Source organism: Trachemys scripta, chromosome 12 (assembly GCF_013100865.1).
Source record: "Trachemys scripta elegans isolate TJP31775 chromosome 12, CAS_Tse_1.0, whole genome shotgun sequence".
Classification (NCBI taxonomy): domain Eukaryota; kingdom Metazoa; phylum Chordata; order Testudines; family Emydidae; genus Trachemys; species Trachemys scripta.
The window spans coordinates 15,780,271-15,798,173 of record NC_048309.1 but is presented as its reverse complement, the minus strand read 5'-3'; the positions used below and the strand labels follow the sequence as shown (position 1 = coordinate 15,798,173).

General features: G+C 42.6%; 1 protein-coding gene across 4 annotated transcripts in view; it reads left to right on the top strand.

Annotated features, from left to right (window-relative positions):
- The first annotated feature begins 621 nt into the window (after positions 1–621).
- Positions 622–17,903, top strand: part of PTPN1 (protein tyrosine phosphatase non-receptor type 1) — a 58,321-nt gene continuing 41,039 nt past the window's right edge. For 2 of the 4 annotated variants that reach the window (XM_034787142.1, XM_034787139.1), the window contains exon 1: positions 681–813. Coding sequence is in view for 2 of the 4 variants with exons in the window: in XM_034787137.1 (XP_034643028.1) it covers positions 658–813 (156 nt within the window). In the remaining 2 variants the exon portion in view is untranslated. Of the gene's footprint in view, positions 814–17,903 lie in introns of all 4 variants that reach the window. The other 2 variants (XM_034787137.1, XM_034787138.1) reach the window with 2 other exon arrangements.

The following is a 17,903-nucleotide window of genomic DNA, read 5'->3' as shown; positions in this document are numbered from 1 at the left end:
TTGGGCATAAGCTTTCGTGGGATAAAACCCACTTCATCAGATGCATACAGTGGAAAATACAGTAGGAAGATATATATACTAGAGAACATGAAAAAATGGGTGTTGCCATACCAACTCTAACGAGACTAATCAATTAAGGTGGGCTATTATCAGCAGGAGAAAAAAACTTTTGTAGTGATAATCAGGATGGCCCATTTCAAACAGTTGACATAACTCTCCTGTCTGTCTGAGAGTCCCCAGGCCTGGGGGGGGGGGGTTCATAACTCCCCTGTCCGTCCTCAGGTGGGGGGGAGGCACAACTCCCCTGTCTGTCCTTTGGGGGGGGGCACAGGTCCCCTGTCTATCAGCCCTCAGATCGGGGGGGGGGAGGCATAGCTCCTCTGTCTGTCCTTGGAGGGGCCACAGGTCCCCTGTCTATCTGTGAGTCCTCAGGCCTGGGGTGGGGTGGGGGGCACGGCTCCCCTGTCTGTCCTTTTTGGGGAGGGTCACAGGTCCCCTGTCTGTCTGTCAGTCCTTAGGCCAGGGCGGGGGCACGTCTCCCCTGCCTGTCTCTCCCGGGCCGCCCCGCCCCTCCCCTCCCCTCCCCCAGCGGGGGCGGGCCCGGAAGCGGCGTGGCCGGCCTGGCAGCGTAGTTCCTGTGGCCGGGGAGGGGGTGACATGCAGAGCAGGCAGCGGCGGCCCCGCGAGCAGCTGGAGCCGGAGGAACAGGGAGCGGAGGCGGCGGGGGGCCAGGCTCGGGGGGCCCCCACCATGGAGATCGAGAAGGAGTTCCACCGGCTCGACCAGGCCGCCAGCTGGGCCCTCATCTACCAGGTGAGGGGCCGGGCCGGCGGGGAGCTCTGCCGCCTCCCTTCCCCGGGCCCCGGCTGGGGGGAGCTGCGGCCCCCTGACCGCCCCTCCGGCCCGGGGCCCCGGCTGGGGGGCGGGAGTTGCGGCCCCCTGACCGCCCCTTCGGCCCGGGGCCCCGGCTTGGGGGGGGCGGGAACTGTGGCCCCCTGACCGTCCGTGCGGCCCGGGGCCCCGACTGCGGGGGAGGAGGGGAGCGCTGTTCCCTTCATAGCCTCTGGCTCTGGGCCCTGGTGGGGGAACTCTGCCCTCCAGCTCCGTCATTTATTTCCCCCACTACCGTCCTGCTCAGGGCTCTGTGGGGACCTCCGCCCCCTTCTCCCCCTGTGCACGTCTGCCCCCCTCCCCCCTCCTTTCTCAGGCTCTTGTAGAGGGGAGGCTCTGCGCCCGGTGTAGGGCTCTGGGGAACGAGCTCTACTCCCCCACCCCGTCCTGCTCGGAAGTTTCCTTCCCGTGTCATGGGTCTCTAGGGGGAGTGCTGCAATCTTCTTCCCCCGCAAGTAGCCAGCCCGTTGTAGAGGGCCCTGTGGGAGGACGGTCCCTCCCTTTTCTTCCAGGTTCTTTCCAAAACCAACCTCCATATATGACTCCTGGGTGACGGTCCTTAGTTCTGCCTCTTCCCACACCCTTGCACAGCCTTCTGCACTGGGCTGGAAGGAAACTTGTCGTCCTCTGCCTCACCCAAAACCCACACCCTATTGCAAGGCTCTTGGGGAATGGTGTGCCCCCAACCAGTCCTCTGTACAAAGCCCCGAGGTGAGCTTTTCTGCCCTCTTTCATTGATATATCTCTACGATACAGCTCCCTGTATGGGGCCCTGGAGGGGGAACTTAGTGATGCACATATTTCCCCCCACAATGCACAGAATAGAGAACTGATACCCTAATAATCCCTCCCCCTCCAATCTCAAGATGGATGTGGGAAGGAGTTTGTGGTACATGTTTTCTGAACCATCTTTGTACCATCACCATCACCACCCCGCCCCACCTAAGGAGAGGCAATAAATTCCCTTCTCTGCCTTTTAACCTCTTCTTAAGCCCTGAGGGTATGAAGTCATATACTCACACACCAGCCCACTTTCCTAGTGGAGTGATGGCGGGGTGGCTGTTGCATGTATGTGGCTTTTGAATCATTTTAATAATATAAAGGCTGTAAAATTGGTTAGGTATAGATTTGTGTATAACCGTGTGGTATGCCCAGGGTAGAGGTTATTTGTCAATAATGGTATTTATATAAAATATCTTTAAATTGTTTTGCTATTATATTTACCCAGAAATATTTCAATTTCATAGTGGCAGACTTTAGAAAAAGATACATTTGTTATTTCACGGGTAGTGTGGTGGGTTTTGAGTGTGCAGTCCTAATTTACATTGCCTGTACTTTTAACAAGCTCCCTGGACAGTATATCCCCAAAATAAACAGGATGTGAGAGAGGATAAGGAACACTTACAACTAGGTTGATAAACTCAAGCTCCTAATATGTTGAGATCAGGTGGCATTATTATAAAATAACAAAGTTTTTGCTGTTAATGTATCTTGCTGTCTAGTTTCTCCACAAAGGCGATGTTGTGTGTGATTGGGTTATCTCTTCCCAAGCCTCTTATTATTTTTTTTTTTTAAGCTGATGTTTTGTAAGATCTTTTAATGGGTGTTTGACGGTGTTTTAGTTCATATGCTGCCAAGTTGCGATGATCTACAGAATGGATCAATATGTGAAATCGGGCTCCTCTGCCCATTCACTCTGAACTTCTCTCACCATAGAGTTTTACAGAAGTGGCATAATTGAGTTTGTTTCACATCTACAATATGCAGAGTGCAGAAAAATCTTTAATGGAACATTTTGAGCTGCTACGGGAAAGATTTTGCTTCACAAAATTAGAGATGAAGAGTGAAAGAACACCCAGTTCTGGGTTCACTTCTGGGAAGTTCTTCTACTGGTCTGAGTATTTTGCTTCCTGCAGCATTCCAAACTTGATGTCTGTTGAAAGTCATGTGAATCTGTGACAGTAGGTTTTTTTCTAACCTGTTCTTGAAACATTTGATGTGTCACAGACCCAGTGCTCAGGAAATAACTTTGACTAATGTATTACAAAGTTGGTCTAATGTTAAGGTTGTGAATTATGACAGCAGAAATATAGAAATTCAGTTGTGGCTGCTGCGTCACTTTTAACTTGCGTCATCCAACTGAAGTTCTTACCCAATAGGTAATATAGGATTATGCTGCAACAGCCACTGTATTTGCAAGCAGTTACTAGATTTGGGCTGTGGAAACAGCCTTGGAAAAGGATGCTCTGGATGTTCATAGCTTTTTTTAAGTTGAGCTCTTTTAGTTACCAGCTTGTACTGAATTTGAGCTGGCAGTGATCAAAAGAGACAATCTGATTGCCATTTGACTTTTGTGAAATGAGTTAGTGGTGGGTCATGTTCTAGTTCCTGTGCATGTGTCACTGAAGAACACTAACTGGCACCTTTTGCTGGCTGTCTCAACAGGTCCATTGAATTTAAGTATCAGGTCAGAGTAGCAGCATGTTGGCTGGGCAGCATGGGGATGTTTGTACAACAAATGTCAGTTGTATCCCTTGTGAAGGGTAAGTAGAGAATTCACTCGCTGGGGTTGACAGCTGTGAGGCTATCACCCCTCACCAACACTCCAGCAGTGTGTGTGGTCCACTGACCTCAGTCACTTGGGACTTAGGTATGTATGACAGAGTGCTAGCTGTAGCACTCTGGTCACTGTCTCCAGTTGCATCTGCAGCCTTCTGTATGCTGTAGCAACTTTAACCTGTTTCCATGGGAGTTACTGACACGAGGTGGTAATGGCTGGGCTAATGAGGTAATTACTTTAGTAATAGGAATTATTTTTATATATATATAATTGGTGGGAACAGGAAGTAAAGAGGCAGCTCAGATGGTGAGCTAGGTGGAAGAGACAAGTGATGTGAAAGGCTTCTCCTGTTGTACACCTGTGCTACTCCTGTTCTATTTTGCAAACAGTCAATTAAAGGTACACATGGTGGAAGAATAACAGTGTGTGTTTTGTGGCTGAGGGACCACAAAACCAGGCTAGGCAGGGGTCCTCACTAGATAGCTCAAGAAGCAGCCTGTGATGGTATGTATGTGCTGCAGACACTACCATAGTTTTTGTTAGTGTTCTCTACTCTGATATGGATGAAGGCTGGATGTAGTTTGACTCTTTTTGCCTATCATCTGCCTTTGGTACCATTGGCCATGAGTTAGTGGGGATATGATTGCAGACCCTAGTAGGAGCAGAAAGTGATTTTTTTTTTTTTTTTTTCCTAGTAGCTCTCCTCCTTTCTTACTGAAATATCCTGGAGTGTAGTCATGAGCAATGGCTCTTTTGCTGAGACAGCAGTCTTGTGGGGTTTCACCAGTTGCAATTTGTCATCCTCTCCTGTTTTAATGTCACTAAGGGGGTGTTAGGGGGATAAGTAAAAAGCGTTTCAGTATCCCTTAAGTCAGCTTTACATTTAGATTCCATCTCACCTGGCCAGTGTGGTTCAATAACTTGCTCTAACGTAGTCTAGCGAGGTTCAATTGACCCCTGAAACACTGAGATGATATTTGGAGGCTGAGCAATGTAACTGGAAGAAAACAAGGACATTTCAGGTCAATTTAATATAGTTTTCTTTGTAAAGTCTCTTTTTGGGGCCCAAGTTGCTTCTGGGTGTCCAAATATCAACTGTAGCCATGGTTTTTCTAACCTAATTTGGATGGGAGAATGCACATCTTTTTTTTCACATATGGACTTTCATGACAGTCAAAGTATGGACTGTAGCAGAATGGATTACATTAATGGGTTGTCAATGCAACTTTCCTGTGTATAGCGTCCTTCATCCAAAGATTAATGCATTGTGGTGAGACATGTGTATGTAGCTTTGCCAATCTGGAGGGATACTGTTACATTTTTCCTGATATTCTTCCTCCGGTTTAACAGGTCATTAGCCTTATCAGAAGTTTCCAGTGTCTAAATGGTATCAAGCTAACTACTAAATGTCCAGGAGGAGGGTGTAGACCCTGTCACTTCATATTGCCCTGAATGAAGCTTAACAGCAATTAACAAACGGACTCATTGGCTCATATTCTTGGACATGGGTGCCTGACCAGGTTGCATTTAGTATAGGGGCAGGATAATGAATGCTACAAGGAGCTCAAAGCAGTAGCAGACATGGCTAGCTTGGATCACTCTCATTGTAGGTGTGGGAATAGCCATTTGACCCCTGTCTATGTGCTGATGAAGCTAAGTGGGAATCTGTCATCTTCTGCAGGATCAGGAGATCTTTGGTCATTGGTGCCATGTGACTACTAAAACTCAGGCACCTTTTTAGTGGGATAGGAGGGGGCTACACTCAGCTGAGAGCATATAACCATTGCAAAGGAACAAAAATAAACCACAAGAAGACAATCTTTCTGAAATGAAGTACTTCGATATTGTGTGAACATTACAAAACATGATGAGATAATCGGCCCAGCGTTGAGTACTTAGTGGAGCTACTTTGGTTCACCATAAATGATTGCTCAAAAATGGGAAAACATTTGTAAAACACTCAATTTTTCTTGACCAAAAAAATCCTCTCAACACTTTAACCAACTCTGTTTGCTACAAAAACTGTAGAGCATGAGATGTTTTGTCTTTGGCATCCTTCCAAGGAAAAGGGCCCAATCTTATTCTATGCCAGTGTCATAAGAAAAACTCTTGCTTAGAAAATACATGAATAAAGTGAGAAGCCATTCTAGACCAGTTACAATGATGTAAGTATGCCTTGCACCGCACATACAAATAGGGTCCTCTACATGAAAAAGAGCAAGCTCAAGAAAGAGTTGGGACAAGGGTAGACAGTAAATTTAAATATGAGCTTTGCAATATGAGACTGTGGCAAAGGTATGCATTTAGAAAATAAGTGGTGTATGGGTGGGTGAATGACATGTTCAGTACATAAATATCTTCAAAAGGATCAATAGGAATGAAGAGAATTCACCCTCTGAAGATATCCCAACAAGGAGCAAAAGCCTGAAGCTAAGCAAAGTTTAGGTTTGCCATTGAGGGAGGCAGTATGGTGTGTAAAGGGGACACTCAGCCATAACAGTAAATGGACAGTGAAACATCACAGTTCTCCAAGAAAATAGACAAGATAAGATTTTAGTGAGATTGCTGCAAGGAGTAGTCCTTCAAAATGCAGGGTGACTTTTTGTAGGCCCCAATATATAACTATCAGCTATGTCTAAGGAAATGCTCAAATATTGGCAGGTTTGCCCACTACAAAATAAATGTTACTCCCACTAAAATAAACATATAATAAAGAAGCAAAAAAGGCAAAAAGCCTGATGTCTTTCCATTGCAGTTCACTTTTAAAAGGGGCACCATCTGCTTGATCTCTAACAAATAGAAAAAAAGAGCTAAAATTAATTTCAGGTACTATATCTGCCCCTGAATCCCTATGCTACTTTTTATGATTTTACAGTCACACTTCCATGATTTCTTATTTACATTCTTTTCTTTCTCCCTTTGCTGTAAGAGACTGGTTATAAAGGGGAGACAGTGAAATTGACTGCACACAACCTGCTCTCAAATGCAGAAAGAAATATTTTCCTTAATCCTTCAATAATAGGAATCCTAGGTGTTACTTGTATCAATGGTAGATCAAAAGTTTTTGGACAGATTACTTTTTTAATTGACAGTGTACCTTTTAAAATATGCTGCTTAGGCTTTAAAACCTTTAACCTATCTAGTTTTAAGGCCTATGGGCAACTAAACTGAAGTTTGTGATTTAAATAATAGGTTTCATTTTCCATCATAAGACCCAGCTTGCACATGAAACTAACATGAATTATAAATCAAAGTTGTCTTGTCCCAGAGGTTGGGTACAACTGGGGGCTTCTAGTCCTTGGCACTTGAGTTGAGAAACTGTTGCTTCTTTCTAGGTGGCTACTCTAACTGGGAGTGTCAGTTCTGACTTTTGTGTGAATGTTGATTTGGTGTATAATAGTGGATATGATTTGGAATAGTAGTTGTAATCCAGTATCTGAATTTACAAGTTGTTACTGTCCAAGTGTTGCAAAATGCTTTTATATGTTGGACTCCGTATAAATCAAACCAGGCTTGGATATTTGTAACGGACTGGACAACCGGGGATGGTCACTCGATAATTGTCCTGTTCTGTTCATTCTCTCTGAAGCATCTGGCACTAGCTGCTGTCAAAAGACCGGATACTAGGCTAGATGGACTTTTGGTCTGACCTAGTATGGCCATTCTTATGTACAAGTAAAATGTCGTTTTCATGGTGGGGTGAGAGCATGGCCCAGAGGATGGGGGACACAGGGTTGAAAGTTGGGAAACCTGAGTTCTGTCACCAGTTTTACCACTAAATTCGTGTCCTTTGGCAAGTAAATTAACAGCCGTACCTCTTGTTTTTTCCACTTGTAAAATGGAATTATACTCAGTAACTAGATATCCATGGTGCAACTGATTTATAAAGCACCTGTGATTTGAGACCTAATTACTGTTGTGTGGGAAGGAAAGAAACAACTCTTCAGTAAGATCTTGATCCTGCTCCCATTGATGTCAGTGGGAGTCTGGCCATGGATTTCAGTGGGAACAGAACTGTATCCTGTTTGCCAAGAAAACATGAACATTTACTACTCCTGCCAGAAAAATCTAGCAAGACAATAATAATGCCATAGGCATAATCTGCAAGTGAGTGGCATATCAGGTACTTATAAATAGTAATCATGAGTCCTAACACCATTCTGTTGTAATGCTGAGCTGCTATAATAGTGGGAGTTATACATCATACAGGGATTTTCTCCTTTGACCATTATCTCTTGTTTTACAACTGAGTTTTCTTCTCTCAGAACAGAGGCCTTTTTGTCTGTCAGAGGAATAGCCTTTCTGTACTGAGTGAAAGTGTTGGAGAATGTGGACTGAGTAGGAGGCTACATCTTATTAAAATTGAGACTGATAAACATTGGCACATGAATGTTATTTTTAAAAACATTTTTGAAAAATAATTTGAATGGCTAGTTGAAATGTCCCTGGGTTGGTTTTAATACCAATGTTTTACTTTATGTTGCTAATTTTAAAAGGACTATTTCTTGGTATATTAAATCACAGGAAAGGGATTACTGTAAACTGACACTTATAAAAAAGCAAACATGTACGGTGACTGTCCGAAGACTTTTGGTATCTCTAAACATTTTAAATGTGCATATTTATATAATTATAAATGTAAAACTTCATTATTTTGAAAATAAAACTGTTAGCACATGTTCATGAAATGGTTGTTGAGAATTGCAGTGTACTAGCACCTGTCACAGGAAAGCAGATGCTCAGTAATTACCCTAAATGTTTGCAGTTCTTAGGGAAAAAAATCACCAGGATTGGAAGATAAAACCAGTTCTCTCATCTGTAAGTGAAACTTGAGAAGAAATTCAGGAAAAAAATCTCCCTCTTTATTAAACCACCAACCTGTTGAAATTCAACTTGATCACTGTCACCCGCGATTAGTTTGTCATGTGTATACATACAAGTGTCTGTTAAGTTCTGTGCTTCACTTCAAGTTCAAGGACTGTTTTGTATGATTGTGGTTTAATAAGGAAAAAGTACCCAGTTCTAAGACAGCTGGGGAAGATGAAAAATAATATCCTTTCTGCTCTCTTCTGTAGGTGTAGAGGATGTCCATGATTTATTGAAAAGCCTTTCTGCAAGAAGTCTGAAACAATCTTTGTACAAGGCAAGCTATGAAAATATTGGTTTCAGTGGAACTAGATGACCACTTTTTAAGTGGGCTTAATATACTTGTCATTGGCAGGTGTAACTGGTTTTACACATTCCATGACACTAGTCTTAGACAGCTAAGAACACATTCTCTCTCAACAACAGCATTCTACATGAACTATGAAATCTTAAACTGCAAGGGTTAAATTTCTGAGAGACAAGGAACAGGCCTTTCATGATGGCTGGCCCAACACTGTGGATCTCCCTTCTGGAGTGTGATCAGAGATCTTGCCACTTTAAATTTCACTTTTCTCTAGGGCTGTCGATTAATCACAGTTAACTCACGGGATTAACTCAAAATTAATCAAGGTTTAAAAAAAAAATTAGTCACGATTAATTGCACTGTTAAACAATAGAAAACCAATTGAAATTCACCTCATACAAATACCGAAATGCAATTTCTTTATCGTGAAAGTGCAACTTTAAAATGTAGATTTGTTTTGTTACAGAACTGCATTCAAAAAGAAAACAATTTAAAACTTTAGAGCCTACAAATCCACTCATTCCTACTTCTTGTTCAGCCAATCACTCAGACAGGCAAGTTTGTTTACATACGGGAGATAAGGCTGCCGGCTTCTTACTTACAGTGTCATCTGAAAGTGAGAACAGGCATTGGCATGGCACTTTTGTAGCTGGCATTTCAAGGTATTTACGTGCTAGATATGCTAAACATTCATATGCCCCTTCATGCTTTGGCCACCATTCCAGAGGACATGCTTTCATGCTGCTGATACTGATAAAAAATAATGCATTAATTAAATTTTGACCGAACTCCTGAGGGGAGTGAGGTGTGGAGCATGCTTTCAGAAGTCTTAAAAGAGCAACACTCCACTGTGGAAACTACAGAACCCAAACCACCAATAAAAGAAAATCAACCTTTTGTTGGTGGCAGCTGACTCGGATGATGAAAGTGAACATGCGTCGGTCAGTCTGCACTGCTTTGGAGAAGCAAAATAGTTATGTTCATCTACGTTTTTTTAAATTACTAAATGTGAAACACCTAAAATTCTGCTTGATGTGCTACTTTGAGGTATAGTTTTGTAGGCAGAGTATGAGATGAAGTATCTCTGACTTCAATAAAACATAATTTTAGACTTCTATACCATGCATAATTTAAATCAGTGATATTACCATGCTTACTTGTGTTTTTTTTCCCTTAAAGTATTTTAATTTTCCTTCTCTCTCTCACTCACCCTCACCCACCAAAGCTACACGAAGTCAGTCAGGCATAGATAATAGAACTTTGCAGCAAAGTTGAACTTCTCAGAAATCCAAACATAGTAAGTAATATAGATAGGAGAGGAGACCATGCATAAAGTAATTAACCACCGAACTAGTTTATATGCCACTTACTATTTTCAATCTTTTTGCTATTGAATGTCATAATGTATAGTGGCTGAAAACACAGAGAGAAGTAAGATTTCATACAGTGCACACAGCAAATGAAAACTACTAAATAGCTAACTTGCTCAGTGGTGAAGGATTCCACAGATTTTAAAAAGAAATCTGAGATTCAAAAATTTTGAGGGCTAGGATAACCTCACAATCCTATCTCTCTTGAATGATTTGGCATCTAAAGATCTTTGACTCTGCTAAAAATTAATTGACAGATGAGAGTTTGGCAATCTGTTCTTTGTCACATTTAAAATGAGAAGTGCAGAAAGCATTCTGACGCACTACATATTCAATTAACTGGACAGTGTAGTAAGATCAGTATAGATTAATATGTTGTCCAATAAATCATTAAGTTCACAGGAGTATTTGGTTTTCTAAACTATGGGAGATACTTCATGAAAACTAAATTATAAAGCAGTATTGGTAAGATTAACCTAATGCTAAGAAATGGGATCATAGAATTGGATGCAGTTGACTTTGAGCATATGCCAGGAAAGCAGGGAAATTCAAGAATATGAGAGCTAACTTAAAAGAAGGTTCTTTGTACAGATATGACAATCTTAACATGTTGAGAAGGAGAATGGGAGAAGATAGTGAAAGATCTGTTTGGACAGCATATTGCAAGATTTTCCAAACAAAGTTTTTAAATTAGAGGCCTTTTTGTTTTAACTTTGGGGAAGTTAGTTCCATCTTCCACCTTATACAAGCTGATGTGCTAAAATATCAAATGTTGACCAAATTATTTCCATGAGTAGTTATTGCCCTTCCACTCATGAGTAGTGAGGTGGTAAAGGGCATCAGCGTTTGTGGAAACGTTAACAGAACCTCTGAGCTGGCTGTGATTGATCACTTTTTTTAATATCTGAAAAAATGAATGGATTTTAACTCTCAAAAAATAGTGCCATGACAAATTTGTCATTGCTCCTGAATGTTCTGTGTCTCATGTGGAGGTTCATGTGAGTACATTTCCACCTTAACCAGTGGCTTATGGCCTCTTCACCAATTACCTATCATCTGTTCCTATCCACTCTCTGTTATGGTAAACCAAATACTATCTTAACCTTTTAAGAGTAGTCTTTTGAAATTACTGGTTTAAGGCATATATATATGTATGTTCAGCTTCCAAAGAGTTAATCCTTTGAATGGAAAAACTGTGAGATACAATATATGTAGCTGGACAGATTTACTTTGTGGACGGAGAGGAGAAATGGGTTAGGAGCTGGATTTAATGAAAACTTAACCTGGTTTAGATGAATCTATTGTGGCTTTATCTGGGTAAGTACTTTAATAATATTTCAGTATTTACATTAATGAAGCTTATTTCAGAGACTGTCATGCTTGCAGACTAAGACTGTATTCCTCCTCTCTGGAACATTTGGGCATCATCTTGTCTCTTCACGGTTGCTTCCTGCTTTAATAGGAGAGCCAGGCAGTAAGATAGCTCTTTATTTTCTTTTTTTCCCATTTCCATTTTTCCTTCAAGAGATAGTGCTATGGAAAACAATAAGCAGCATGCTCTGCGCAGCAACCGTCTCCTCCCTTCCATAGCAGTATCTTTGTTTTCCTTCTGTGCATACAACTGCAACTCCCACCATCTGAAGCTATAGCTGACTCAGCTGTTGATTCTGGTGAATGCACTGCATACACAAACTATGAGACAAAAGAAGAAAGGTATCTTCACTACAGGAGGGTAAAATGTTCAGTGAGGGTTAAGATCCCACCTTAAGGGATATTGGTCTTGGGCATCAGTGATTTAACCAGGGTTAAGCATGTAGCTCAGTGTTTTTCCCTTGTTGTGTAAGAAATTTGAATTCTCTCACAATTTAAAAAAAAAAAAAATGTTGGAGGGAAATTTATGCCCTTGGTTTCATCACATAGCCCCAATAATGTTAGTGGAGCTGCACAGGTACTGTTAAGGGCAGAAAGAAAACTGTCAGATGTCTGGTAAACAGAAAATGTACCATTTTTTACTACCTCGTTGGATTCACTTATTTTTAAAGCACAGTTGTTGATGGTTAGGTTGATTAGGTTAAAAATGAATGCTCTTCTGATGCATTTTCTTGCCTTTCCAGCTCAGAACTTCACATTTCCACTGAGATGCTTAGTTTACCAAATATAGAACGTGTCTCAGCATTAACTAAAAGCTGTTCTGTTTGTCAGATCCTTTGTGGAACAGAGTAACTGGTGGACATACAGAGTAAATGTTCTCATACCTTTTTTTTTTCTTGTACACACTTCAATGAAAATTACTTGTTTATATCATCCTGTAATTCCACAGCAACAGGTTCCAGTATTATAAACAGTGTGACCTTTAAGTGTGATCACAAGGAAAATAGATAAGATCTATTTTTAAAATGAATCTTTTGACTAAGATAGATTCTACTTCCTTTTGCTGGCAAGAAAAATAACCCATATTGGGTCAGATGATCTCAATTCCACTATTATATGAGGCCTGTTTTTTTTCCACTGCCCTGCACAGTCATTTATAACTGTGTAACGTTAGTGTGAAATGGGTATAAATTGCCATCATTCTGACTGGTAGCATTTTACACCCACTTCTGGCAGGTGTAACTGATTGCACAAGGTGCAGGCCAGTGGAGGGAAAAATTGGCTTATGGCCTTTGACACAAAAACACTAGATTAACTGGGATAGAAAGAGCTGGAGTTGGAGGGAGAATTGTACAAATACTAAATTGCATCTTAAATGTAAAAACTACATGCATAACATGGGCATTTTTTTCCCAATTAGAAAAGCTCCTCAACATGGAGGAAATATTACAACTGACCAGTACAAATGTTGTTCAGTGACTGCTACACTAGTCTAGAAGGTCTCCATAAACTATCCTTGTTCTCCTCCTTTACACAGCTGACTGAACCACAGAGCAATATTTCTTTCCTAAACTTTTGATAAAGGAAAGTTTTCCACATAAGCTGCAATTTGCCTACTTGCGTGTGTCAGATAGTGGTGGTGATAGCATGCCAGGTTCACAAGAAGTAGTGAAGAGCTTGATGAAAACTGCTAGTTAAATCAGCAATATTGATCTTCTCCAAAAGCATCACATAAGTGCAGCGCAAGGCTTCTCTTACGGATACTGTTTCATAAGTAACATAAAACTTCAAGCATAGTAAGCACCTGAAGGATAACACCTGCTGTGATCCAGCAGCTGCACCCTCTGATTCAAGTGCTCCGCCAGTATTACTCGACTGCTGAGTCCCCATCTTTGTCAATGAGTGTTGTCAAGAGGACTAGTCAGAACAAAGAGGTGGTGGTTTCCAGCCAGTAGTATAAAGCAAAGAGTTTGCCTGTGACAGTGGTTGCCCTTAGTCATCATGTGCTCTAGTAGAGCTGTTATTGAAGACTCTGCAACCATGAACTCAGATGCTAAAAGCTAAGTCATAGAAATGTGGTATGTATACGGTATAAGAGTGAGAACGTGTCTTCTCAGTTAGTGCCTAGTTTCTTGAGGTGGCATGCTGAGGCAGAAGGGGGGTAGAGGTAGCAGTGGCTCCAGGGATTGGGGAAGGGGAGGGCTCATCAAATGCTTCTTCCCACAACAGAAACGATGGCAAAGTCTGAAGCCCCAAACCAATAAACTAATGCTGCCACAGATGAGATCAACACAGCCACCAGAGCTGGCATGCCACTCATAAGAGTGGCAAGGAACCTTGTGAGAGCCACCTCAGCTTTTGAACTTGCTGCCTCATCCCTGGTCTGAAGTAGTCCCACATTATCAACTTTAAGAGAGTGTTTCAAGTCCCATATGTTTTCCCTAGATATGGAGGACTTGGAATATTTTGGGAGATTAAGATTTTAAATGTTTTCTGATGCTAGGTTATAGAATCATAGAATATTAGGATTGGAAGAGACCTCTGGAGGTCATCTAGTCCAATCCCCTGCTCAAAGCAGGACCAACACCAACTAAATCCTTCCAGCCAGGGCTTTGTCAAGCCTGACCTTAAAAACCTCTAAGGAAAGAGATTCCACCACCTCCCTAGGTAACCCATTCCAGTGCTTCACCATCCTCCTAGTGAACTAGTGTTTCCCAATATCCAACCTAGACTTCCCCCATGGCAACTTGAGACCATTGCTTCTTGTTCTGTCATCTGCAACCACTGAGAACAGCCTAGCTCCATCCTCTTTGGAACCCCCCTTCAGGTAGTTGAAGGTTGCTATCAAATCCCCCCTCCCTCTTCGCTTCTGCAGACTAAATTACCCCAGTGCATCAGCCTCTCCTTGTCATCCCTTCTGTGTGTGGGGGGGAGAGGGGGGAAACTGGACACAATACTCCAGGTGTGGCCTCACCAGTGCCGAATAGAGAGGAATAATCACTTCCCTTGATCTGCTGGCAATGCTCGTACCAATACAGCCCAATATGCCATTGGCCTTCTTGGCAACAAGGGCACAGTGCTGATTCATATCCAGCTTCTCATCCACTGTAATCCCCAGGTCCTTTTCTGCAGAACTGCTGCTTAGCAGTCGGTCCCAAGCCTGTAGCTGTGCATGGGATTCTTCCTTCCTAAGTCCAGGACTCTGCACTTGTCCTTGTTGAACCTCATCAGATTATGTTGGCTTATTATTCTAGAAAGTGTTATTACATGAGTAGTCTAGTATTTTTATAATTGTATTTTGAAAGTGTGTCAAGAAGGATGCAGAGCAAAGGAAAATCTTTTTATGGAATGAGTGTATTTAATCAAAAAATACCTGAGCTTCCTAGATGCAAAGCATTACACCGAAGTTACATTATATCATTTATGGACTAGAGACCCATTATGTTGTGCTCTGTACAGAGGCAGAAAAAGATGGTCCCTTCCAGGATTAAACCAGACTCAACAGGAAAGGAAGTTGCTTAGTTTTTTCTACAGCATCTGTTCTGGACTATGCAAAGGTGAGTCACTTGTGCTGCTCACAGAGGCTTATGTGCCATTGTTGTGACGGCTTTAATAGCAGTAAATAAGATAATACTGCTACTTAGATTAGTGGTGCTTCCAGCAGTAGTTATCCAAAAAAACAAACAATTCCAAATTTTCTCAGGTGTCACTAGGATACCTGTGCTGTATGAACTCCAGAATTTTAAGGTCATTTGCCTGTCCTGTAAGGACTCTTAATTGTGTAAAACCTTCCCTACAGTGTGCATTCTCCATATCAGAGACTTTATATATGTAAATTCCTGTGCTTTTGGTTCTCTAGGCTTTGAATCTGCCATTAAATACACAGTGCTCCCATCCCTACTTCTAGCAAAATATGCTACTGTGCTTATGTACAGGCTTAGTAGTTAATCATCCATGGACACTGTTGCGTGCCCGGTGGTCTTTAATTTAACGTGTCTAAGCATTTTTTTTTTTGGTCTATATTTTTACCCTTTTGTTTTTGTTTGCATTCTTAAGATGTTTCTGGAGGTGGATGTACTCCATACTTTTTATTCAGTGAGCTTCTTTAAATACTAGTACTGCTAACAGGGGTTTGAAATAATCTTGCTTAAACATGCTTTATAACTTGGGAGCTGATATCGGCCAATGCTGACAGGAAGTGGAATTTTATGAGCAAGAGACTAGTCAAGTTGCAGGGTGTGGTGGAATCAGCATGGCAGTGTGGTCTGGACTGTAAAAGAGTATAGGGAAGTAATAGGAGTTGTATGTTTCCAAAGAGTTCCCTAAATATAGAGATGCAAGTCCTTGCTAGTCATTTGGCTTTGCAGAGCGGTGGTCCTTGGTAAATTGCTTTGGACACAATGCTAATAGATCATGAAATGAGAGAGTGTTTATCCTATCTCTCCTGTGTAAGTTGCTTTCAACTCACAAATCTGAATTATTAGCATGAAGAAAACTACTAAAAAATCCCATGCATGCTAGGCTTATCTAGCCCTGTTTTTGTCTTTAATGTGCTGGAGTGTTACAGTGGTGCCCTAATTTGTTAGCATGTCTGTGAAAGACATCAGGACATCCCTATTTAGCACCAGAGTCATTCTTTGAATCCAGGCTGCTTCCACCCTTCAGGTGAAAGAAATGCATAAGGCCCAGTTCTCTCTTGGGGTATGTCTACATTGCCAAAAAGTGTGTTCTTAGCTTGTGTTAGCTAACTCAGGTTAAAATAGCAGTGAAGATCAGGCAACTTAAACTCAAGTTAGCTGCTTGAGACAGATCCTATAGGGGATCCTGGGTTTAGCAGCTCCAGTTCAACGAGAGTTAAATGCTCAGTTTCCTTGTCTTCACTGCTATTTTAACCTGGGTTAGCTAACCTGAATTAACACACTTTCTTAGCAATGTAGACATACCCCTACATGAATAGGGTCTGTTTGTATATAAGATACACCTCTCCCCCGATATAACGCAACCCGATATAACACAAATTTGGATATTACGCAGTAAAGCAGTGCTCCAGAGGGGCAGGGCTGCATGCTCTGGCGGATCAAAGCAAGTTCGATATAATGCAGTTTCACCTATAACATGGTAAGATTTTTTTTTTTTTTTTTTTTTTTTTTTGGTTCCCGAGGACAGCGTTATATCTGGGTAGAGGTGTATGTATGGTGCCATCACCATAGCAGGTGTACCTTTGCCTTATTCTTGCTATGGTTTCTGTATGCTAGTTGTTCGTTATCACTTTGTAAATTACAGAAATAATGCTAAATTAAATGTAGAATAAGAGGCAAGAATATGGCCTGTTTTCATTGTCCTTTGTGAGGTAGCTGGTTTTGTGTCTTTCTACACAAATTTCTTAAGCTGCTTGTCAGTCATAGATGGAGCAAGGTATTCAGAGCCTACTGTTAATCTCATACAGAACTGGAATTTATATTTAATTTTCAATCATGATCAAATTCCTTCAAATTATGTCTTTGTTCCATAAATATACTTTCTTGGTGCATGTTAGCAAAGACTAGTTTTCACAAATGGAGACATTTTTTCCGTTGCATAATAGAAGCCTGTTCTCTGTAGCAAAAAAGCATAGAATTTTAGCATAAAGAAATTAAGAACTTAAATTTATATTGCATTTAGAAGCATATAAGAGAAGCTAGTTCTTTTCTGTCAGATGCATGTGTGTCTAAAACTTCACTCAACTAGGCTTATGTTAGGGTTACCATATTTCAGCAAGCAAAAAAGAGGACGGGAGGAGCCCCGCCCCTGTCCTGCCCTAGCCCCGCCCTTGCCCCACCCATTTCCCGTCCCCCTCAGAACCCCCAACCCTCCCCCTGCTCCTTGTCCCCTGACTGCCCCCTCCTGGGTCCCCTGCCCCTAACTGCCCCCCCCAAGACTTCACCTCCTACCTAAGCCTCCCTGCCTCTTGTCCCCTGACTGCCCCCTCCTGAGACCCTCCCCCCCATCCTAACTGGCCACCTAGGACCCTACCCCCTACCTGTGCCCTGACTGCTCCAACCCTTATCCACACCCCCACCCCCAGACAGACCCCTGGGACTCCCAAGCCCCATCCAACCACTCCCCACCCCCTGACAGCCTCCCCCCCCCCAGAACTCCCGACCCATCTAAACCCCTCTGCTCCCTGTCCCATTGACTGCTCCGATCCCTCTCCCCACTCCTGCCCCCTGACAACCNCCATACCCCCCCGCCCCCCTCCTTGTCCCCTGACTGCCCCCTCCTGGGACCCCTGTTCCTAACTGCCCTCCAGAACCCCACCCCCTACCTAAGCCTCCCTGTTCCTTGTCCCCTAACTGCCCCTTCCTAAGACCCCCCACCCTAACTGCCCCGGGACCCTACCCGTACCCTGACTGCCCAAACCCTTATCCACACACCCCCCAGAAAGCCCCCCCGATCTCCCGACCCCCCCCTCCCCCGCCTCTTGACTGCCCCCTCCAGAACCTCCCTGCCCCTTCTCCAACCCTCTGGCTCCCTTGTCGTTGGCCTTCGGTTCGCCTAAGGT